Source organism: Papaver somniferum, chromosome 5, assembly GCF_003573695.1.
Source record: "Papaver somniferum cultivar HN1 chromosome 5, ASM357369v1, whole genome shotgun sequence".
NCBI classification, from domain to species: domain Eukaryota; kingdom Viridiplantae; phylum Streptophyta; class Magnoliopsida; order Ranunculales; family Papaveraceae; genus Papaver; species Papaver somniferum.
Genome location: NC_039362.1, coordinates 211089201 through 211113752, shown reverse-complemented (window position 1 = coordinate 211113752; position 24552 = coordinate 211089201). Strand labels below are relative to the sequence as shown.

The 24552-nt window shown below is 34.2% G+C and overlaps 1 protein-coding gene and 1 long non-coding RNA gene across 2 annotated transcripts; both read left to right on the top strand.

Annotated features, from left to right (window-relative positions):
* The first annotated feature begins 15819 nt into the window (after nt 1-15819).
* Nucleotides 15820-19162, top strand: LOC113284528. Its single transcript, XR_003328208.1, has 7 exons — nt 15820-15917; nt 16684-16723; nt 16992-17063; nt 18326-18404; nt 18499-18630; nt 18732-18788; nt 18898-19162. It is a non-coding gene; the product is annotated as an uncharacterized LOC113284528 (long non-coding RNA).
* A 1704-nt stretch (nt 19163-20866) lies between these two features.
* Nucleotides 20867-21532, top strand: LOC113280685 (F-box protein CPR1-like). The gene has a single exon (XM_026529278.1). The coding sequence runs from the start codon at nt 20867-20869 to the stop codon at nt 21530-21532; it is 666 nt and encodes a 221-aa protein (XP_026385063.1).
* The last annotated feature ends 3020 nt before the right edge of the window (nt 21533-24552 follow it).

Sequence of the window (24552 nt, the reverse complement as noted above, 5' to 3'; positions counted from 1 at the left end):
GAAACCATAGAACATATCATCTGGGACTGCGGACACGCTCGCACTTTATGGAGATGAGTTAATATTAATATTGACTCCGTCAGAAACAATTGTCACACAGTCTCCCAACGGGTAATTAGTTGGTTCACATCCAAAATTGAATACAAACTTCTTTACATTATCATGATTGGAATATGGGTACTGCAGAAGGACAAGTGTGATGGAGTTTTTCAGGGAGTAACTCCAAACTCTTATAACTCAATTCATAAGATTAATTATTTCATGTCTTCACATTTGCGTGATATTAATAATTTGCACAATCAGTCGCTTAGTTCTGCATCTCACTGGTCACCACCTTTATCTGATATAATAAAATTTGATGTAGATGCTTCTTATGATTACGATATTAACCTACTTGGAACTGGCATTGTAATGTGAAATCATGCAGGCGACTGCCATGGCATCAAATGGAGTTCTAGGTCCAAAGGAAGGGGAGTGCATGGAAGTTCGTGAAGCACTATCATGGGCCAAAGAAAAGCAACTATCTAGGATTCACATTGAAGCGGACGCTTATCCATCACTGGCAACACTCTTCTAATTCATTGGTAAAATAGTGACTTAATAAAGGAAATAAAACATTTTTTACAATTTTGATTATTGTAATTTTTCCTTTGTCAGTAGAGATGACAACCAAGTAGATGACCATATAGCTAAGTCAGTTCGTGAAAAGTCATCTGCTACAGAAGCTTATGACATCTTTAGTACAGAGGTTAATAGCCTTTTGGCTTATGATCTCCTTCTTCCCTCTAGTACGAGGCAATAAAATTTCATCTTTTCTATCAAAAAAAGAATACAAACCAACCTTAATGGAGGAACAAACCAACCTTAATGGAGTATTCAACTCAACGGAGAAGATCGCAAGAATAGACCTTGTTTGTGCGAGCACTGAGAGTGAATGAATGTATGCACATATGTATACATGATGGTGCAACCAAAAATGGAAACCGGTCGTTATAAAATATTTTATGGAATTTTTAGTAGTAGGACGAAATTAATGTTGATAAAAACTGAAGGGAGGGTTGTAGAGAGATTCTAACATGAACCCTCCAGCTTACAGGTGTGTGCAGCCTTCACCACTGAGCGATGTAGGTTGTTGTTGATAATATTTGAACGTATATCAAATTTGTAATTATTAAAGGTCAAAAGTGATAAGTTTTACTCCATCTGTCTTTTTTTTTGTTGTCGTTTCTAATTTCTATTTTGGTCTGTCTTTTTCTATCTGTCTGCTCCGTTTACAGATATACTTTTCTCTTAAACTATCAAATATATCATTTATTTCTTATAATCATAAAATCATTTTTAATATAAACTTAATTCAAAATCTTAAATATTATCACCATATTTAAGGAAAAAATATATTCAATATTTTTGTGTTAATCTCCATTCTATTTTTACTAATAAAAATATTTATGGATAATTATAAAATTCCTAATAAAGCTTCTATTTATTCTTACATAATCTTTGTTTTATTTTCTAAAATAATAATATTATCCAATTAATTTTTTTTATTGGATAACGATTATTACATGAAACTAGTTGGAAGCCTAACAAGCTAAGCTCCAACGACATACTACTACATTAATTGAACAGGTTGTTGTGTTAGCCTACCAGCGAGCCTCAAGGGTAACCTAGCCAAGGAAACTGAAGCGGATGGGGGGATGAGATTGTGTCACAAAGGGGGCAAACTAACTCTACCTTCCATGTTAATTTCTGCAATATTACACCATTGGGGACTCGAACTTGGGATCTCCCGAAATGCATGAAACTTCGGGGAACGGGGATGACCAGCTGAGCTAGGTACCCGTTTTTAGTTTTAGCAATAACCTAACATTAAATAGGGCTAGTCAAGGGTTAGCCATGACATTTCGCATGATTGCCTTAATATTTTGACTTTGTCAATTAGGACTGTTAATAAAAGACGGAGGGGTTATTAAGTTTTTTATTTAGTTCAATGATATTTATAGGCATACATATTAAAATATATCAATATAGTAATCAACCATGAATCTTCAACTCAGATTCAATATGCGATTCGATTCTTAGAAATAAAAAACCGAGTTAACGAGGAAATCGCAAATGCAAAAAAAAAAACGAACCTAGTCCATATTTGAACACCACACTGTATTAAGACGTTACAAACACTAGTCTACTACCAATTAACTTCAAAATGGAATGTAATTGAGCCCTAATTAATCTCACATTAATAAAGGTGCAGTCGCGTTCCTTACGTCTCTTAAACCACGCCGGATTCTACGCACTTGATTCTTTTAGCTGATCTCAGCCACAACTAAGAGTTGCTGTGACCCAAAGTCGAAGACTTAATAAACAAATCTGTCTCCCACAGAAATACGTACGAGTTTTTGTTCCGAATTTTGATAAATCAAGGTAAACAGGAACTAATTGATAATCAGGAATTATATTCCTGAAGAACAGCCTAGAAATATCAATCACCTCACAATAACTTAATGGTATGGTAGCGAAACAAGTTACTACGGAATCACAAATGATGAGATGAAGGTGTTTGTGACTTCTTTTTATATCTTACCTATCGGAGATAAATCTCGAGCAAATCTTAGAGAAGATAGTACTCAATACGATAAAATAACGTAAGATCAGAACACACAACTATAGAGAAAATAGTCGGGTCTGGCTTCACAATCTCAATGAAGTCTTCAAGTCGTTAACCTACAGGGTTTTGGGGAAAACCTAAGGTTAAAGTAGAATCGACTCTAGATGTGTGGGGATTAGGTTTTTCAATTGCTAGAGTTCTCCCTTATATAGTTTTCAAATTGGGGTTTGCAATCCAAGTTACCTTGGTAACCAAGCATTCAATATTCACCGTTAGATGAAAACCTGATTAGGTTCAAGCTAACATCTTTCAACCGTTAGATCGAACTTACCTTGTTATACACAAATAAAATGTGCCTTCATTTAGATATAGGTAATCATACCTAAACATGTACACATGGTTGGTTCAAAAATAGTTAACCGAAGTTATCTATATGAATACTTTCTTATCAACCTTGTTCATCTCAATCATAACTAGTTCAAGTGACTCAAACGAAACTAGTTATGGAGTTTTTCAATTGTTTATATCGTAGAAGTATACAAGACACAATTGAAGCAAAATCAGTTTTGATTCACTTGAATCAATTCATGAATATTATAGCCATGGTTTGAAAAAGATTGCATTCCTTATTATTTAAAATGTGTTGTTCAGGAATAAACCAATTTTAGAACTTAACCCACTCAAGTATGCAAATGGGTAAGCATACGTAATTAAGTAGCTGGAGTTGGAATGTGTTCTCCAGTATGCAAACGGGTACGCATAATTTCGTTCACATCCTAACTTAATTGAATATGGTGCGTGTACGGGTACGCATACCAAAGTTCCTGGACTTCGACTGACTTCGCCAGTACGCATACGGGTATGCATACTAGATTCCCGGTCTTGGACTACACATGTGCAACTACGCATATTGTGCTTATTTTCAATCATGGTTAATCTTTCTAAACTCCCATTTCAATCATTGAAACATTCTCAGAAGACGGGAATAGCTGTCTCACACAAACTATTAGCTTCAAAGCAATTTTCAAGTGATCATACGAAACATTCCGAGTCTACATCAAATGACTGTCTCACGCAAATCATGTAAGATGTTATAAGGTGATTTTCACATGATCATCTTTTTACTTTCGTCAAGAACATAAGATGAACTTGGTTAAAGAAAAATCTTACCAACACATGTTTCGAGAAATATGTAAGCGAGTTAAACTCAGCTCGAAATCTCAAATGTGTAAAAACTGAAATCTATATAGTTATACGACTTTTGTCTCAAAAAGGAGATATAGTAGAAATAAAGTTTCTGAGGTAATAGATGAGTTCAAGTCTCCACATACCTTTTGTTGATGAAGTTCCACAAGCTCCCCTTAGTAGTTCTTCGTCTTCAATCGATGAACGCCGTGAAGTCTAAGGCTCAACTACACATTTTATCCTAATCTGAGACTTAACTATAAGTAGACTAGAAATCAACACTTATATTTTTGACAACTAAATTTGAAAAACAAGCTTGAGATAGCAACGCGAGTTCGACCGAGCAATGCTCTAACAATTAGTTTATTTTATTAGGAAGTTTTTGGTAAGCCATCGACGACAGAGATGGTATAACCAATTCCTCTCTGTATGGTTTTTCAACCTGCAAAACTCCCAAGTACAAAGTTTCTTAAAAATTAAGATATTAAAGTAATATATTCAATTAAATATGAGAAATTTCAACAGAGACTATTTCAAGTTGAAATACTCAAAGAAAAAAAAAAGAAAGAACAAAATGAAAAAGACCTGAACTAAAAAAATGAAAAAGGAACTTTGTTTCCCGTCAAAGGTTAACTTTACAATCAGATGTGTTGCAGTACTCAAGTATGCCTTTCAACAATTGAAGAAACAATACACCATTGACTAAATGGTAGCCTCCACATGCTAAACAAACAACATCAAATTCATACAGTTCACGAGGTCTTGAAACTTTTTTCTTCTTTTTAATACAGAACGAAGATAGAATTCAGATTCAGAAAATTTTACACCCATGCCATACTCATTCACAAGACCAGTAATCTCATTAGTGAGGTTTTCTAGTTTTCACAGCTAGTTTTACGTCTTCGAGTTTTCACAACTAACGCTGTGTATACTTGTTTTCTTTTCCTAAGGCATTCATGACTTAGATAGCGTATTTACATTCCCATACTCCGAGAACAAGATTACTATGTTTCCGTAATACTAATAGGCCTCAATAAGGCGATGCAAGGCAAGTAGGCAACTGAAGACGTAATCGATCCGTGATATTTACAAAGATTGAAACAAATCGAACAAGAAAAAAAGAAATCATTTAAACCCTAACCATGAAAAATTGAAAACAGTAGCAATTGATAAAGTTAGATAAAATTAAACAGAACCCATCAGATAGATTGCTCATTCGAGTAAGTCTAAATTAATCTCAAACCCTAAATCAATCCATGAGAGTTACAAAGATTGAAAAAATCGAATAAGAAGAAGAAGAATAAGTAAAGTGCCTGATAGATTAATAGAGATACAAAAAAATTAAAGTGTCGAACTGTTAGATAGACATAGAGATGGTGAATCGGTGATAGACTGATAGTATGATAGATTGATAGAGAGGCGAGAGTAGACTGCTCTTCAGAGAAAAAACGAAGAAGAAAAATGATGAGTGAAAGAGTTACTTTTCACTAGACCGAATTGTCCCTCCCTTTTAGTTCAATTACTATAACTCTTTATGTGTCCTATTTTTTCATGGGCATAATTGACAAGCAAACTAGAATATAACATATCTAAAAATCCGTGTCTTGGAATTTTACAAATGCTATCTCATTGGAAATATTTTAAAGAGATCTACACAATGAGTATTAACAACAATGTCAAATTTAGAGTTAATACGGAAAATTTGGAGGTGTTTATCTTTTTAGGAACAATTTTCGAAAATTGAATACATTTCCATCACACAAACTACCATAAATGATGCATAACACATTATCCAGCCATATTTTGGTTTTTACATCAACTAATTTTCCATTGCAACTAATAAAATAATAAAACGATGTACTCTCTCCATCTCAAGAAAAGTGATATTTTTACTTTTTTAATTTGGCATATCTTTAGAAAATGTCGGGGATCACAAATTTTCTTTTACAGTCCTACTGCAGCGGCGTTCCTTTTTCCTTAGGTCGGCCCTTCCCACGGTGGAAGCGGTGTTGTAGTATTTTTTTTAATAGTTTTTTATTGAAAACAAAGATTAATAGAGAAGAAGAATTGATAGTTATAATCAAATTTAATTCGACTCTTCTTGGTGTAGATAGGAAAAAATAAAATTAAAAAGTAAATAGACAAAAGGGTGAAAACTGTAACTTTTAGATACAAACTTAACTTTTACCTAATAATGCCATGGTTTCGATCTTTACATCTATTTCACAGTCTCTTAACAAAACTTCCTCTCTAAACTAGATACTTGAGTCTGAGTTCGATTTTTGGCGCTCAAATCACAAAACTTTCGGCAAGTAACTTACCATCCCTTTCTCTGTCAAATCACTTTCCGGATGATCTTCTAAGTAAGTACTTCAACTTCTCCAACTATTTATCGCTCTTTTTTCTTCAGCTAGTTTTTGTCAAATCACTTTTAGGGGACAAATGAGAACTAGAGACACAGGTATGTACATGAAATACATTATAACCAAGGAAACTAGTGAATATAAGATAACCAAGAACTTCAACTATTTACATCTTATGTGGATTTATCCGGTTTTGTTGGAAAATATGCTAAGTAAAAATTCCAAGAGACAAGTTAATGTAAGAAACACCAAATGTATAAAAATCAATAACTTAAATTTCCACTAAAATCCATTGAGACATTAAACAAAACTTAGTTTGCAACAAAATTGTATAATGATGTTGATACTCTTCACCTCAATTGTGTACAACACCTACAATGTTGGACGTGTTCAAACAATAACCAACTGTTAAATCTCACCAAGCATTACATAAATTGCATTATTAATGAAATATAAATATTCATTCACGTTAAAGTAAAATAGAAAGATGAGGATAAAGAGAGTAAGAAATAGAAAATGACAAACGATGGATTGCGTCTAGATTGATTTGTCTCTATGTCGTTAAAACGATTACACCCCCACAATGATGTGTTCGGGTAAGTGGCGTTTTTTTCCCAGGATATAAAAATTTCCTTCTTGATGATGCATCACTTCAATCAATCAAGAACATCAAATTAAATTGTGCTTCTTATGTAATCACTTTTGACACTTGACCCTCGAACCTCAAAAATCGAAGTTCAAACACGTATATAAAACTGAGAAATTAAAGGAGTATTTAAAGAGGAATGGTGATGGAAAACTAGGGACAAGAGTCTTTTTCCAAGGAACACCATGTTTGACCATTGAATAGACTCTATTCTTTTCCGAAAAGACACAATTAGAAGTATTAAGAACTGTTTTATGGTTACTACTTGAAAACTAAATTTCAAACTGTCGTCGACCCTTGATATTGTTCCCATACTTAATTTTTATTCAACCAATTAAGGAATTATTCCTTATAATTCCAACAATAACCCACAAGAATGGAAATTTTTTATTGGAAAGAAAAACGATTAGGAAAAGCAGACACTCAAATTACATAATGAAAGTTACAGCGTCGGGATATGTGGCTTTTGGATTTGAACCTTCCCTAATAATTTTTTATTAGCCGCCTATTGACCATTGGTCCTGAACTATTCAAATTTATAATGTAAGTTGAGACAACAAAATTCACAATGTTTATTTCAGGCACCTTCATTTTTTACGGTTGTGTTTATTTTTGCCCCGAAAAACTCCCGATTTTCATGTGTGCTATTGGAGAATATAGCCTAAGTATTCTCATAGAGATGACCATGTTTCTGACTCATCTACGTGATCTCCCAATAACAGTAGAATGTCTTAATCCACTCATTTCTATGTATAGGAATCAGCATTACTTGTACATGCAACACTTTTTGGGTTTATCATAGGAATGAGTAGAAGAAGTTTCACATCTTCTATAATGTTCTACTTTGAGCTTTACATAAGTTTTTTGTCTCTTTGAACCAAGATCATGAGATCTCCAATCAACAGGGTAGAGTTTCTTTTACTAATGTTTCAATAGGCTAAAAACCCATTCCCCTCAATAACTCATTAAAATCTAGTCATCTAGTTTTTATTCTTTATTACGCGGTCTATTAAGATTATTCTACAAAGATATTTTAATTATTTAGCTAATACACATTTGATGTGAAAAAAATCTTGGAACCGATTACAAGTTAAATCATCCAGCTACAAGTAACTATTTCAATATATATATATTCATGTTCTCAGCACAAAGCACTGGCATTAGTGATATACCGTAACACCTCATTTCTGATATTAGGTTGTTCGTCCTTATATCCAAGTTACTGCTTCATTATCACTCATGCCAAAAATTTTGAGTATAAATTATTGAATTTTAAAATAAATCTCTCTAATTAGTGTAGGAGATTCATTTCTTCTCACAATAGGTGGTTCATCTTCCTTTTGAATGCTTAAGTTTTAGTAGTCAAAACTGAGCACCCAAAGGTCACCAGTACAATAAGTATTATCAAAATGATCAACCATATTCAACGTTTTCAATTAGTTATTTGTGTCACTCAATGGACACCATGCTAATTTCAGGTTTAAACCTCTCTTATCACGCGTTTTAACTTCTAATAGTTGGCCTTTGAAATAACTATATCATGTCATTCGATACTTTTTTTAAACCATACATCACAATGTTTGGCTACACCCAAGGTCCAAATGCACCAGGATTACACACTTACCATACCATATTAGAAAATTTATGTTTCAAGGTTTGTTTAAAGATAAAAAAAAATTGACTAACTTTTGGTACACACAATGAGTCAAAAAAGATGAACTTGGTGTTTTTAAACTTACAACATCAATTCTAAGTACATGATAAATATGGGGAAATGGTTTCGCACTAGCCATCCAATATTGTACGTTGAAACGCAACCAACAAGATTAGTCACAAACAAGATCGCTTAGCAAGTGATCGTTCGACAGACTCACAAATATGAGCAATTATCTTAGAATTACGTTGTCTCTCGCATAATAATTCCAAATGGTGAATTTCAAAAAAGACATTCAATATAAAATCTTGATCTACAAGATAGGTTTTACCATAAAATCAAAAAAGCAGCAGGGGATTGAAAAATCACTTTGAAATCAGATAATTTTCATGCTCTTCAGATGCACAAACAAGATTCAACTTTATAAAAATTCTAAAAAAAAATACTTCCACTACTCCAAAAATTCCGTGGTATGGAGTATCATCAGTATGTCTAGTATATACGGTCAAAAAGATTAACCCAAAATCCTTTTCAGTTAAGAAATATTCCCAAAATATTTAACTGATGTTCAAAACTTAACCTTTTGAGTAATTCACCTCAATAATCCCAAATTCGTGAAAATCATAAGAAATAATGCAAAAATAATTCACATATCTTTTTCGTAACAATTGTTATGTTAATACTTGTCAGAACTTTCCTTTAGTGAGATTTCCTTGGTTCGCTTAAATTCATGGTAGTCATTATCATTATTCTCTTCTTTCTATCTATGATCACAAGTTCAAAGTAGATTATAACATAATACATTTCATAGCAAAGAATAAGCGTTTTAAGATTATTGAAAAATATACTAAGTAACAATTACATGAGACAAGTTAATATAAAAAACACCAAATGTATAAACGTCGGTAACTTAAATTTCTACTAAAACCCATTGAGACATTAACAAAAACAGTGTTCGCTACAAACTTGTATAGTGATGTTGATACTCTTCAACCTCAATTGTATAAAACACCTGCAATGTTGGACGTAATCAATCAATACCCAACTGTTCAATCTCACCAAAGGTTACATCAATTGCATCATTAATGATACATAAACATTCGTCCACAGTAAAGTAAAGGAGAAAGATAAGGACAGAGAGATATGAAAAATGATGGATTGAGGTTAGAGAGCTTCTCTATGTTCTTTTCCGGCATCCAAATAATAGCATCTTCTTTAGTTTTATCCATAAAATGATTAATTATTCATTCAAATAAGATTAAGTTTATGAAATCGTATATTTTTGATACAGTAGAACATTGGTCCGTAATATGGTTCGAAGTCCTACCTCTGCAGTGGGAGAGAGCAGTGGCGAATCCAGAAAAAATTAAGAAGGGGGGCAAATTTTGTTTGTAAAAATACGAAGACTTATGTGGACTAAAACGTAAATATTTGGTGGACTAAGCACTAAAGAAAGAATAAAAATGAAAAGTCTTTTGTGGTTTATAAAACTTTTGCCGTGACCAGGAAGGAGCATGAGAACCATCAAACCACTTAATGACTCCTATTTCTGAAATCATATTCAAACCTCTAAAAGAGGAGTAAATATCCAATCACTTCACATTAACGTTGAAAAGTTGCTTACAATTTAACTTTTATAGACTGTTTGGATGCAGAAGAAGAAGTAACTTCTGCTTCTGAACTTCTCGGAAGAAAATAAGTTGAAAAGTTGTGTTTGGAAACTACACAATGTAATGAAGTAAAAATATTTTTGTTCCTCCTGGCAGCAGGAGAATTGCAGGAAATTTCGATTGTTTTACTTCACAAATCAAGAAAGTTGTTTGCCAAAATTGAAAAAAAATGCTTATTTGATTCTTGTTGTCTTGTTGGTAACCTTTTAATAACACATCAAAAGATTTCCTATGAGGGACGAAATAAAAGATAAGAAGGAGATGAGAACATATGAACAATGGAGCACAAAGATGGCATCTTCGGTAAGAACATAAGAAGTATATGGGGACCAAAATTGCATCTTCACTGCGAATAAAAGATATGAATTATGGAAACAAGTTTCATACTGTAAATAGGAGTTCTTATTATTATGAAGTGCCAATAAGTCTTTTATTTGACCTCTGCAGATATGATATTCTTTTTTGAAATAAGAACAGTTTTGTGATGAAAACTAAAATAAATGCCATCAAGATCGGTGATTTGTCTAGCATGATAGGACAATGGGTTAAATCATATCCAAAATCATAATTACTAATTGCTTATATTTAGTTCCTTATGTTTATCAATTTGCCAGGTACCATCACGATCACCAAATCATAATCACTAATTTCTTATGCACTACCATCACTAGGTAAGGAATTTTAATTGTTTCTCTTTTAAATTCTAATCAGAAATGATACATTTTCATCACCCTAACGAATACCATACACAGATATTTACAGTTCTAGTGATGGTTTGGGGAGAAGACTAAAAGGAAGAAGAAAAATGAAATTAAAAAGAAATATTTTCTTACCATTGATCGAAGAGAAGCAAAAAGCTACTTCTATGAGAAGCAAGAAGTCAATATTTTTTGCTTCTTTGCTTCTTTGCTTCCGGAAGTTGGTTAATAGCGCGTTTGGATACACAACCAGAAGTAACTAAAGCAAGAAGTTAGTTTGGGTGTAGAATTTCAGAACGACTTCTAGAAGCGGAAAAGTCGACTTTTTGTGAAGTAAATATTTGGGCCCGTGATTTCTTCTTCTGTCAGACATCCTTACTAAGGGTGCACACGGTACGGTTAGGGTCGGTTCCTCCGCAGGCCGAGTACCTTTACCTCCCTAGGTTCGGTTCCAAAATTTTGGACCGGTACCTGTACCTCGGTTCCGGTACCATTCGGTACACGTATGGTACCAGGTACGGTTCCGGTACCAATCGGTACTTTTCCCGACATATATTTCTGTCATTTTCCAAGACAATCTAAGTACCTGTTTTACCTGTTTTTCAATATATTAAACAATATCTCAATCAAAGAACAAAGCAACAATTAATAAGTAGCAATAATACTAGCAAACCAAAGTGCCAAACAACGAAAGTCTTGAAAATCTAAAAAAAAAGAACAAGTAGCAGTAGGCAGTAGCACACAAACACACACACTAAGTCTTGAAAATCTAAAAAAAGAACAAGTAGCAGTAGCACACAAACACAGACACTAAGTCTTGACTGGATAGTGGTGGCAATGACAAATACAAAGTCTTGAATCTTGATCTTCTAATCCATGTCAGCAGCACTTGTGGTGGCATTATTGTTGATAGGACCAAGTAACGCTGCAAAAACAAGTAATAGCAGTTAGTAACTATTAGTCTATATCTATTACTACCAAACACAAGTAATAATGTAATATGTATATCAGTATATGTTTGTATGTTACCTTCTTCAAGTTCAACATCGTCATCTGGTATGTAATCAGATAGAAGATCAATTGGCTTCCTTAGCCAGCTTTGTGTGCAAAGCAATGCCTCAACTGTCCTTGTAGATAAAGAGCTTCTATAAGGACTTAAAACTCGCTTTCCTGTGCTAAAAGCAGATTCAGAGGCAACATACGACACAGGAATGGCTAGTATATTCTTAGCCATATGTGGAAGTATCTTATACTTGTTACTGTTGGTCTTCCACCAACCCAACAAGTCAAACTCATCTTCACAATCCTCTCCTTCACCTTCTTCATACTTGTCAATTAAATATTTATCCAACTCTGTTTTGCCCACATCAACACTTGGGCTGCTCTTGAACCTCTTACTCCTTGACATCAACTCTTTCATACGATTTGGCCCTGCCTCTGGTTTACTTACCACTGCTTGTCCCTGAATAGAAGTACTTAACTGCTCCTCATGAACTGAATACACATCTTTATATTCTTCAAATAAAATCTTAAAATCTAATAACACACTCTTCATAACAGATTCAACCTCAGAAGACTGCTTCCTATACACGCACTCTAGAGCAAATAAAAGTCTTTTTTCTTTCTCTTTAGGATCCAACAAAATGGAAAAAAAAGGTAGTAGAGTTCATATTTGCATAATCACCCCAATATTTGTTATACTTCTTAAACATTTTCCATCCATAGTAGCAATAAAAGGATCTTCATTTACATTATCTCTAAACTCAACTAGTTGTTCATAAATGATAACTAATTGCCATAAGAAAGTGTTTGTTGTTACCTTAGTTGAGGCCGAGAATGCAACAGTGGCATCAAAGAATACCTTCAAACATTTGACAAGGCCTCTGGCAAAGACCCAGTCCTCTTGACATGGAGCAGGTTTCCTCACTATTACCTTCTTCTTCTTCTTCTTCTTTTGTGCCTTCTTCTTTCCCTTCACAACAAATTCTTCTTCTTGTTCTTCTTCACTAAATTCTTCTTCTTCTTCACCAACAGTAACATCAATATCAAAATCATTAACGTTGGGTAAATCTTTCTCATTCTCTTTAGTAGGGAAAAAAAACAACTTCATATATTCCCTATCATACCTTTCTAACCTACTGAAAGCTCTTTCAAACACTAGTGCAGTCTCTAGCATCAATAATGCGTTGTTCCATCTAGTCTTAACATCTAAAATAAATGCTATCTTAGACTCTATTCCAACTAATTTTACACAATGTATAAGCTTAGCCAACCCAGCTGGAGAACCCTTTATATACTTGACAACTGACCTTATTCTTGCAATTGATTTGTTGTAGACCCTTACAACATCTTTTACAACAAGTGCAAGCACATGAGCTGCACACCTTACCTAAAAAGATGTAGATTCATACAAGTATTAGATTTTTGTACAAAGTAATAACTAATAAACACAATCCATATAACCTCAGTAAACTACACAGTGCCAAACTAGTAAACTACACACATGAGTGACATGACACAACACAACAAAAACGTAAAATGCTAACCTCAGTAAGAGGAACTAGCTGTCATGTCCTGTCTCTAGTCCAATAACATATTTCAGCAACTAATCAAGATTACCTGCAACAATACACTTGATCAAGTCAGATAAACAAATCAAGATTATCTACAACTTAAGAACTCATGCAACAATACACTTGATCAACTAATCCAGATTATCTACAACTTATGAACTCATACAAGTCCATCAAAATGTAAAAAGTTCAAAAGCAATAAGAAAAGAATTAAGCAACAATTAACCCATCATACTAAGTTGTAAAAGAAATCAGAACAAATTGATTAACAACAATTACTAAAAGTCTAACACCCTAATTTCAATAACAAAAAGAAAAAGAATTATTCAAATTGATAATTCGAATAAACCCATTTCTCAAATTGTTCCAATCCACAACATTGCAAGTTCAAAGGCTGCAACTTTATTACTAAAACAGCACCATTACCATTCAAAGATACATTTGGAGGAAAAAACAAAGAAAATTAAGAGATTGAAAAAAAAAATGACAATCATATTCATATTCATATTTAAGTGTCTTATGGTGCGAATCCAAAATAAGATTTCGAAGTCGCATGAACTAGATCAAAAGATTCAAAACTTCACAAAAGTAATGATTACACATCTAAGCTTTGTCTTGATTATTCACGAATCATCAAGAAAAATATGATTATAATGAAAGAGAGATACACAGACAAGAAGATGCAGAGTAGAAGAAACGTTAACCTAAATTGAAAAAAAAATCAAAATCTGCAACATCTGATTACCTCTTAGTAAGAACTGAGACATAAACCAATAAAAACTACCAGCGAATACTCGAACAGAATTTACGATATATCAATCAACGAGACAGAGGAGTAAGCCAACAGAATTCTTCACTTCTTCTCCTTCTCAGAGACAGAGGAGACGGAAAAAAAAACGAAATTGAGAAGAGAAACCCTAGCCCTATAATGTTTGCTTATATACCACCCTTTAATCCAACGGCTATTACTGATTTATCATCTCCTAAATCTAACGGCTACTACTACTCGGTACAGACGGTACAGTTCGGCACTGGACTAGGTCAGGACCGTGTACCTGTACCTCCCTAGCCCAGGTTCCTATTTTTTGGACCGGTACCTGTACCCCGTTTCTTGGTTCGGTACAAAACCAGATACGGTTCCACCGATTCCGGGACGGTCCGTCGGTCCGGTTCGGTTTCTGTGCACCCTTAATCCCTACTAACTTTCGACTTTTTGACTCTCACAAATCAAAATGTTACTTGTCTTTGCCTATCCAAACAGGCTACTATTAGATTTAGTCTTATGTAACTTTTACCAAACAAGGCCCTAGCTCCGATCTTTATATCAATTTCCCAGTCTCTTAAAGTCTAAGAGGGGGTTAGTCCTCAAGTGATTTCCGGGGAGTTGAGTGTATTTTAAATCTCAGGAATTTTGAGAGAGTGTAGGGAGTTTGAGAGAGGTTGGTGTTTTTGAGTTCAGGGAGTTTGGGGGAGTGTAGGGAGTTTGAGAGAGTTTATTAGAGGGAGTTTGAGAGAGTTCACACCTAACTCATTCTCTTTTAAGAAACAATAAACCCTCATTTGCAAATAACATTGATCTTTAATCAAAAGAAAAAAATAAATGAAAATGATCATATCTCTGTATCAATAGTATGTTATTTTGTGCAACGAGATAATTTTTTTCCCCTTCAATTTAACCGTCTCCATACAATTCTAACTCCCTTTATTTATTTCTGAAATTATGGTTCTTATTTGGGCTGGTTAAGGGAGTAGTGGTTGGTTATAGGTGGTGATGGTAGTGGTGAGAAAATAGTTTTAACGGTGGTTGCAGAAGTGGTAATGTAATTCAACTCAGGGAAGCGCTAATTGTGAAGACTTCTACATTTTTTTGCTGGTGCATCTTACGGGATATGTAGATCTAAACAAATCTATATATCCACACGTTTTCATGGACTCTAGATCAGTATCCTAATATTTTCATAGAAATGTTTCACCGTATCATAATGGCCATCATCTGATAATCATTTCATCATGTTGGGAACAACATTTTTGTTGCTGAGATTTGAGAAATCCGTATGATTTGAAAAGAAAGATTTTGAACCAAATTTGGTTGTGAGACCAAAATACACTAAAATCTCTACTCTTTTGAGAGATTTGTTGTGAGACCAAAATACACTAAAAACTCCTTAAAACTCTCCAAAGAAACCAACTCCCTAATATTGTAGGGTTTTATGACTAACAGGGAGTTCAAGAGCTTTTTTTAAACTCTCCAGCGACTAACAGGTGTTTTTTAGGGAGTTTAGGAGACTCCTCTAAACTCCCCCACCACTAACGGGAATTTGGAGAGACTCCCTCAAACTCCCTCAGGACTAACAGGAGAAAACCCAAATACATTAAAATCTCACGAAATCTCCCAGGACTAACCCCCGTAAACTAGAGATACCTGAGCCGGAGTCCAATTTTTGGCGCTCAAACAACAAAACTTCCGGCAAATTACTTCCCATCTCTCTCTGTCAAATCACTTTCCGGATGATCTTCTAAGTAAGTAAACTATCTCAACTTCTCCAACTATTTCCCGCTCTTTTTTCTTCATCTAGTTTTTTATTCTTCCAATTGTTCATTTACATACCGTCTGATTCGATTTCTATTTAGGGTTTTTGTTTTATTCTTTCCAATTAGTCTTTGGACTTATGAAACCCTAGTTTAGAACTTCAATTTGAAGCGCATTTCCAAAAAAAAAAAAATCCTGTAGTTTTGAAACCCTAAGATAAAAATTAGTGGATAAAATAGCTACCAATTGAAATTGAAGAAGTTATCTGGGATTATTTCGAAGAAATGCATACAAAGCAGGTAAAATTTATATGTTATGACATGAAAACTAGGGTCTTTTTTGGGTGGGTTACTCTTTATGCTTTTTACATGGGATCATGAGAGTGGGAAATCCAAGCAAGCTTATTATACTGTTACTATCATCGTTTTTATATTTTGTTTAACATTTTTTTTTCTTTTGTGGGATGTTATACTGTTACTGTCATCGTTTTCAATAATTATTCAAGGGTTAAAGAGCTACAGAGAACAGATTGAAACCTACCAATTCAGTCCTGAAGTTAATTGTGTTGGTAACGGCGTTCTTTCTTTTTACTAATAAGTCATCTTTTCGTGAAATTTTGTTTGTTTCGTAGATGCCTACTTAGTCAAAAAGAAAAACTCCAACTAAATTAAGGAGAATTATTATTCAAGTTTTTAGTTTGTTACTTAGTCGACGCCTTTTTGTCTAGTCAACTGATGTTTCTTAACATGTCTGTAGTTGGTGCTAATGGATCTGACAAAACTAACTTCTTTCAATGGTAAGTAATTCTACAAATAACTTACATTACATTTAAGTATTTACTTGATGTTGGCTAATATGAATTCTTTTTGGCTATTATTGACATGTGATTGGTGGATTGTTTCCAATTTCTAGCTATTCGGGTACTGAGCAATCACTTCTAGAATTTGCGGAATGAAGATATACATGACCTTATCCATATATGTTTCAATATTTTTTATCTAGATTCATATGTTTGAGCTTATTTTATGTTTTCTTTCGTTATTGATTTCTCTTAAATTACACAGGAAGGTGCAGGACACCAAGTGGTATCTGCCTTTGTGGAGATAGTGTTTGATAATTCTGATAATCACATGCCTGTAAGTTTTCTTTACCATCTCCTTTGGTTTATATATCGATGTTTTTCTTTTTCTTTATAGTTGGTGTTGGAGATTTTTTATGTGAAAAACTTGAGCGTGATTTATACAATTACAAAGATGTGAGCAGTAAACTATTGAAACAAGAATGCTTCGTTACCATTTTACCCATTTGTAATGATATAGTCTTCTGTATTGGTTTCTCTCTTCATTACTACAATTACTAAAGTAAACTTTCGAGCATGAAAGGTAATCTCCATAGAAGCATTTGAAATTTTGAGAACTGGTTTGACAATGCAACATAGAATGTTTGAGGACAGGAATTTTTTTTGCCCATTTCTGGAAAGGTAGAAGGGAGAGACAGCACGTGGCATAGTTTGTATGTTGATGCCTCTGATTTCATCTTAGCCAGCTTTACTCTTGTGCTTCATTACATTAGTCGGGATTCTTGCTAGTAATTTACCTACTAGATTAGTGTAATACTCCAAATTAATATTTCTGTATGAATCTCACCATTCACATTGCAGCATGTTTCTCAAGCTGCTCAAAAATAAAAAATATAAGAAATATGTGGGAGTTAGGTGTACTGGACACTGACAAAAAGTCCAGAATCTTATTCCTTGGGTGGTTATAGTGGAAGCTGTTAGATTATTTCAGCTGTTGATGGCAAAAACCACACCAACATTTGTTACAAGATTATGGTATTGTCGCATTATACCCGAAGTTTCAGTGCCTCGTGTCTTATTTTTAAGAAAAAAAGTGTTGATTAACTTATGTTGTATTATATATATCATCATTAGGTTTACCTTGCCAAATGACACTTGCAGCACTGTGGATATGTCTTCCATTGATAAGAATTAGCCTTTTTAAAATGATTTCTGAGGGGCCCCATAAATTGGTGTATCGGATGCTTCCTCGAAAAATTAGGATCGCCAATCTCAATTGTTGATGGCAATGCCAAAAGGCTATCCAAACTTATTATATTACGTATTTTGATGACATGACCAAATTATATGGAACACCACAGAAGTTTGCACCAGATATTCAACAACCACTGATTCATATAATTTCTTACTGAGACTCGATGGAGGCTGGAAACAAACATAGATATGATGCTTTTTTGAGTGTGCGTGATATAGTTTCCATACTGTATTAATGGAAGTGATATGCTCAAACTGTTGAGTGTGTGTGATATAGTTTCCATACTGTATTAATGGAAGTGATATGCTCAAACTGTTCACTACGGTTTCTTGGTTCTTCTCCAGGTTGATAAGCGAGAAGTTGTTTGAGGAGAACTATTGGTCTGAAGAAGGATGAGTATCATTTGGATAGAAAACATATCACGTAAATTTCTTGTTCTTAATATTTTATTCCGTTCCTGTTTGGGTTGCTTTTTCCACTGAGGCTTTTAGAGAAACATGGTGTGATCAATTTGCAGCAAAATTGAAGTTATGAATTTACTCGAAAGTGCTGGGTTTGCTCATTCCAATCCTTATTATGCTGTTAAGCTGTTTAACAAGGAAAGGTATGCAAGCGTAATTCCTACTTGACATAACAGTGCATCTTTAAGGTGAGATATTTTGGTTTATTTTGTGCCTTACATTCATCTTTCTGGTCACGGATAACAATGTTGACATTAATGAAAGACTCTTAGCGACTGAATCTGCCCAGGTTGATCTTGATGTCAGAGGTTTGGAAGAGAGAATTTCTGGAAGTAAGAGACAGAAGGTATCCTTTATGTCCTCAATGTATGTTACTTCATTCTATGTACAAGGGTATTCACGAGGTTAACTTTATCAGTTAATGTTGATTTTTTTTCTTTTTTGCATCCTTTTAGGAGGAAGCTCGTATGGAGTGTGCTGCTGTTGAAAGGCATGAATCCAGAAATGAGCTGGAAACAATTCGATTTTCATACAGTGATCAGATAGCCAAGGAAGAGGATATAACGATAGGGTTTGTTTCTTGGATATCTGTAGCTAAACTATGTATATGTATCCAAATTTAGATATGCTGTAAAGTTCAGTAATTGCACAATTGGATCACCTTTTTGTTTGTATCACCATTGTCTTAGGATGCACGCCATGATTGGCTGTTTTTTTTCCTGTTCTTGGGACTTGTCTGTAAGGCATCCCAGAAAGCTAATATGCCTTCGCTAACTTGTACATTTAACATAAGATAAAGAAACAAAAGAAAAAGAAAGATTAATGGGAAAATATCTGTATTTCCGATGGGTGCAAGTTCAAATTTGGCACTGCTTATGCCTATGCTGTCAACTATTTTAGGTCACCGCATTCTCACTCACTGGCTGCTAAGGGTGGGAGTCCTAATTCCCTATAGTTTTCTACGGGATGATTCAAACTGGTTTGTACAGACGTTCTAGCTTTAGAAAGTCAGATTCCAGGTTTATAAATCTAAGATAAATATAAAAAATTAACCAAACTTATCATATAGAACTAGATTTAAGATTCACACAACTATCTCTAATTCTGGAAAAAACGATCTTTTCTTTAAAGAATACAAGAAAAACTCCATTAGAAAATTAACATAACAAGTAATTTCTTGACTTTGTTTTACATCCTTAATTAGTCATAAAAATAACAATTACACGTAGAAATTATACTAAGCACCAACAAAACATATGATGCCAGAGCAGCAGAATCTCCCATGGTTTCAGTCAGGGATGAGTATTACTTGTTTCGTTTTAAGTTCTTCGGCTTCATGCGATAATCTCTTACGTTTGAGATTTGGTTGTCTCTCTTGGCGCACATCATGTCTACAAAGAGGACAATTAGGTTTCCGCTTTGACCATTCTGACATACACTTGTGATGGAAAATATGCGAACACTTCAAAACTCTTGTATCATCATCGCCAACATTGATATCTTGTAGACAGACGGAACACACTTCATCATCGTCTAAAACAACTATCTTTTTCATATGACTTTCAATGTCTTGACGTACCAAAAGCTCTTTATCATTAGTAACTTCAAACTATACCCGCTAACCCAAGCACTAAACTAAAGTAACTTAAAGACTCTTCTTCATCATGAGGAGCGTTCTCTGGTTCTGACGGATCAATACCTACGAAGTCAGATGCTAGCAGTCCACGAAAGTAACTTGCCACTGAAAACTTTTCTTCGTCATATTCATCAACAGGAGTGTTCTCTAGTTCTAACGGATCAATACCCATTAACCGTGCACCCAATGAACCATAGTAGCTTGAGTCTCTTGACATTGCGAATGAATTAGTCAAGTGATTTTTAATCTCTTTGTTTTTCTTAATTGGGAAGAGCAGAAGAACAAGGTTGTACGTGAAAAAAGAAAAGAAAAGTGAATGGGCCTTGAAAAGCTTACACTGCGGTTCTCTTATATAGGCGTATAGCAACGTAGAAAGGTTTAATGTATTTATACGAAGTACTAGTTAGAAAAGGATCATGAATACTCTAATACCACCGACTGCATGCAGTTTCAATTGAGTCTTTAATATCGCCGACTCCCGGTGCAAAGCACGGGTTACTATCTGGACCGACCCCAATGAAACCAAGCCCTAAAGTCCAAAAACATATATCGCGAGATCTCCTCTGTTCGAAAACCTATCCAAGGAGGAATAGGAAACAAGAGAAGCGGCTGCCGGAGATGTTGAGGAAGCTACCGGAAGAGATTCAGATAGATGTTTTTTTTAAGGTTACCTGTGAAATCTATTCAAAGTTGTAGATGTGTATGCAAACCTTTCTGCAAACTACTTTATAACCCAGAATTTATTAAGAATCATCACCTTAACCAAAACAAAAAAAAAAACTAGGCTCATGCTTATATCTCTCGTTGGGTTTGAGTATCCTGTTTGTCGTTCAATAGATTCTGCTTCAATATTATCAGCATCATCATCATCAGCACCGGCGTCGTCATTGTCTACAATTAATGTTACATGTGATGGAGCTTTTTCACAGCATCGGCGTCGTCATTATGCTTCAATATTATCAGCATCGGCGTCGTCATTGTCTACAATTAATGTTACATGTGATGAAGCTTTTTCAATGAATGATTACTCGTTCGGACGGCACTGGGATCAGTCTCATGGTATTGAAGTAGTGGGCTCTTGTAAGGGTTTGGTTTGCGTATGCACAAGCATGGAACCTTCTAGATTCTGTATTTTGAACCCTTCATGCGGTGAGTATAAGACAATATCATGCTCCTTCCGTCGGTTATCATCTCAAGAAACGAGTCTGATAGTTAGATATGGGTTTGGTTACGACAGTCACCTTGAAGATTATAAATTGATAAGAATCGTAGGAAAATGGGCAGACGGGGTCAATTTAAGTTATTTTCAAGTTGAGGTCTATGCATTAGGATCCAACTCATGTAAAACTATCGAATGCATGCACCGATACGTTGTTCTTCCTCCGTTAAAACAACTATTTCATTTGGCTTTTGAACGGAACGCTGCACTGGGCAGGCTTTGTCCAAGCAACTAGTTCCAGGGTTGTAGTTTCTTTAATATCAGCAGCGAGAGATTTGTGGATTTCTTGTATCCGGAGGGAGTTTTTAATAATCGGATAATACGTAGGACGTATGACCATGTGGGGCTATTGGAAGGCCATCTCTGTTTGGTTATTCATAGTGTGTTTTACGATAAACCCACCCATTGATGTTTGGTTGATGCAAGATTATGGAGTGAGAGAATCTTGGGTTAAACAATTTAGCATTAAAAATTCATTCCATAGAATCTACATCAATGCTTTTAACTTCAAGCTGGTGTGGTCTTCTATGAACGGCGAATTTTTAATGCACACCGATACTACTAAAATTTTGTATGACCTTAAGAATGATTCAACCAAAGTCTTAAAAATCAGCGGTGTCGATAATACAACACGGTGTCAACTAGTGAGCTATGTGGAAAGTTTAACATCACTTGGATCAGGCACTACTTTTGGGATAAAGAAATGCAATGCAAAAGAAGTCACGAAAAAACGAAGACAAAGGTAAAGGTACACACCGATTATCTATTTATTTCTGCCTAAATGATGTTTATGGACATGAAACAGCAGATTTCCCATGAAAAGCACCGTGGAAACTTGACTTACCACAAAAAAATTAAACATTTTTTTGTGGAAAATTGTGTATGATTGTTTACCTATTAGGCAGAAATTTACCTTTTTGTTTTTGTTCACGGTGGAAAGCCTATAGCAAAGTCGGTGATTATACTACGAATCACATTATACTTTGAATTTTAAAATCGTTGTTGATTTGGAGTCCATCACTAGAAGACAAAAATGGGCCATTTTTGAAGTAAGTTTGGAAAACTCCTTAATTAGTCAACTATTTTTTTAGTGGCTAATTATTCCTGATTAATTAGTGTTAGTTAATTGTTTTAGGTGCTAATCAACGATGCTAGATGTGAAATCAATTAGTTTTTATCGAACTTGAAAACACCAAACAAATGAAAAAAAATGATTTTTTTTCTTTAAATCATCAATGCAGAATCATCGATGTTCATACACTCGTAGCCCGATTATCGATCGGGTTGTTTTGCATTTAAGGAAAACACTAAGAATCGATTGATGTGTAAACATAAAAGCCGATTTCAGTAATTGGTTGTTGCATTATCTAATATGAACTGATTATCACATAGATGGCCACAAAATTTACAGAAAAACTTCTAAAACTTTAAATCGAAGAAATCTCCATTTGGATCATTGAATGACATATAGTCCGGTTGAACTTCGGAATGCTGGACTTCATCAATTCATAACTTTCATAAAATATGAATTCTTCACCTTTTAATTTCTTCGAATAGTGTTCTTTTTTGTGACTTCCTCCCATACACAAAAGAAAACACACTTACGTGTTAGTGTTCAAGTGGAAGATAAAACGACTTAGCTTATGTACGAGAAATTCAAAAAAGTACTTACAACTTCTCGGATCGACAAGCGCTATATACGCCATAAAATCTTCTCTTGTATGCCTACTATAAATAACCCGTGCAACGGCACGACATGAGACAAAATAATCTTTGGTTAGAATGATTTTAATAATTACCACGCATTATGAGGTTTAATACGATCCATGAGAATCTATAATACAAAACAACATAGGTTTTTGAGCTTTGGACGGACGGATAACATTTTTTTTGTTGCATGCAGACCTTAGAGCATGGACGGTTTTAACTTATTTATGGGTAAGCAACTCTCTTAATCGTGGTAGGATGATGGGGGAGTAAATAGAGGATCCAAAGCAATTGAAAAAATTGGACTTAAAAGAGGAGGAGATTTGTTTTTGGTTTAATAAAAAACGCTTCATTTTTGAGATTTTTTCATCTTTGTTTGTGTTGTGGAACACCAAAAAAGAAAAAAAGTTATTGATTCCATCCGAAGACATCAAAAGTTTCCCGAAAAACGTTTCAAAAAAAAATTGATTCCAGAAAAACGCATGCGCCATCAAATTTCACATTCATGAGTTTGGAGATTCAATCTGTAAGTTTTACTCCAGTAAGTGTGTAAATGGCACGGAAGCTCATAAGTTTCATTTTTCTTTTTCTTGGAATCAATTGATATAGTGACAGTTCATTTCACCATTTAGTTTCTATAGTGTTATCTCTATTTTTCAATTGCTTGGAAGAGGCTAATCATCATTAATTGATTTTTTTTTCTTGGAGTTTAGCTTCTTTTTGTTTGTGTTGTTCTATTTTTCAATTGCTTGATCACGGTTTTTTGCTTTTTTTTCTTTTTCTTTTTTGAGTTTATTTTTTTTTTGTGCTGCAGATTTTGATCAAATATTCATGGCACTAAAATTTGATGCAAAGATAGTTGTGATCATGATCAAGAATACAGGGTTCATCTGTCGATTGGTTAAATGTTTCATTCGAAAATAAATTTATTAAGAATGCTAAAAAATGATTCTAAAGTTCTTTGCGCTTTGGGTTTTACATCGTAAATCTTTTTTTTTTAAGCATATGGGTCTGATCAACCTTTATGTGTATTATGTATTGTGTGTTTCGACACTTTCTGAATTATGTAACTTGCATCATTTGGGATAAAATTTCTATATTTCCCATTCAAGTTGTATACATAAGTTTTTGGGGAAATTAGAAATGTCTCATTGGAGACAATAGTTGGACCTGGATAAGTAATTGGTACTTACTCATAAAGCCATTATGATGGACCTATTTATGAAAATAATGTTATCGTGAAACATGGAAGGGATTGCTCATTGATAGAGTTTTGACAGCCATGATTCAAACATTAATTTTGTTTGTAGGTTTCATTTTATTGAGAACTATCACTAGCCATATAAAGAATATTCCAAATTCACTTACTTATAAGATGAAAAGAAATGCTTGTATGTTATGAGACAAACTTGTGTCACATGTGCCAAGTGGGAGAATGTTGGAAAAACAATGATGTGGCCCATGTGCCTTATCATCATATGGAATGGTTTTCATATAAACGATATGTCTCTACACTTAAGGTTGTGTATTTTCCCATGAAAGTATGTA

Coding starts and splice junctions, on each gene's coding strand:
- LOC113280685 (XM_026529278.1), top strand. CDS start 20,867: ATGCTTATATCTCTCGTTGGGTTTGAGTATCCTGTTTGTCGTTCAATA.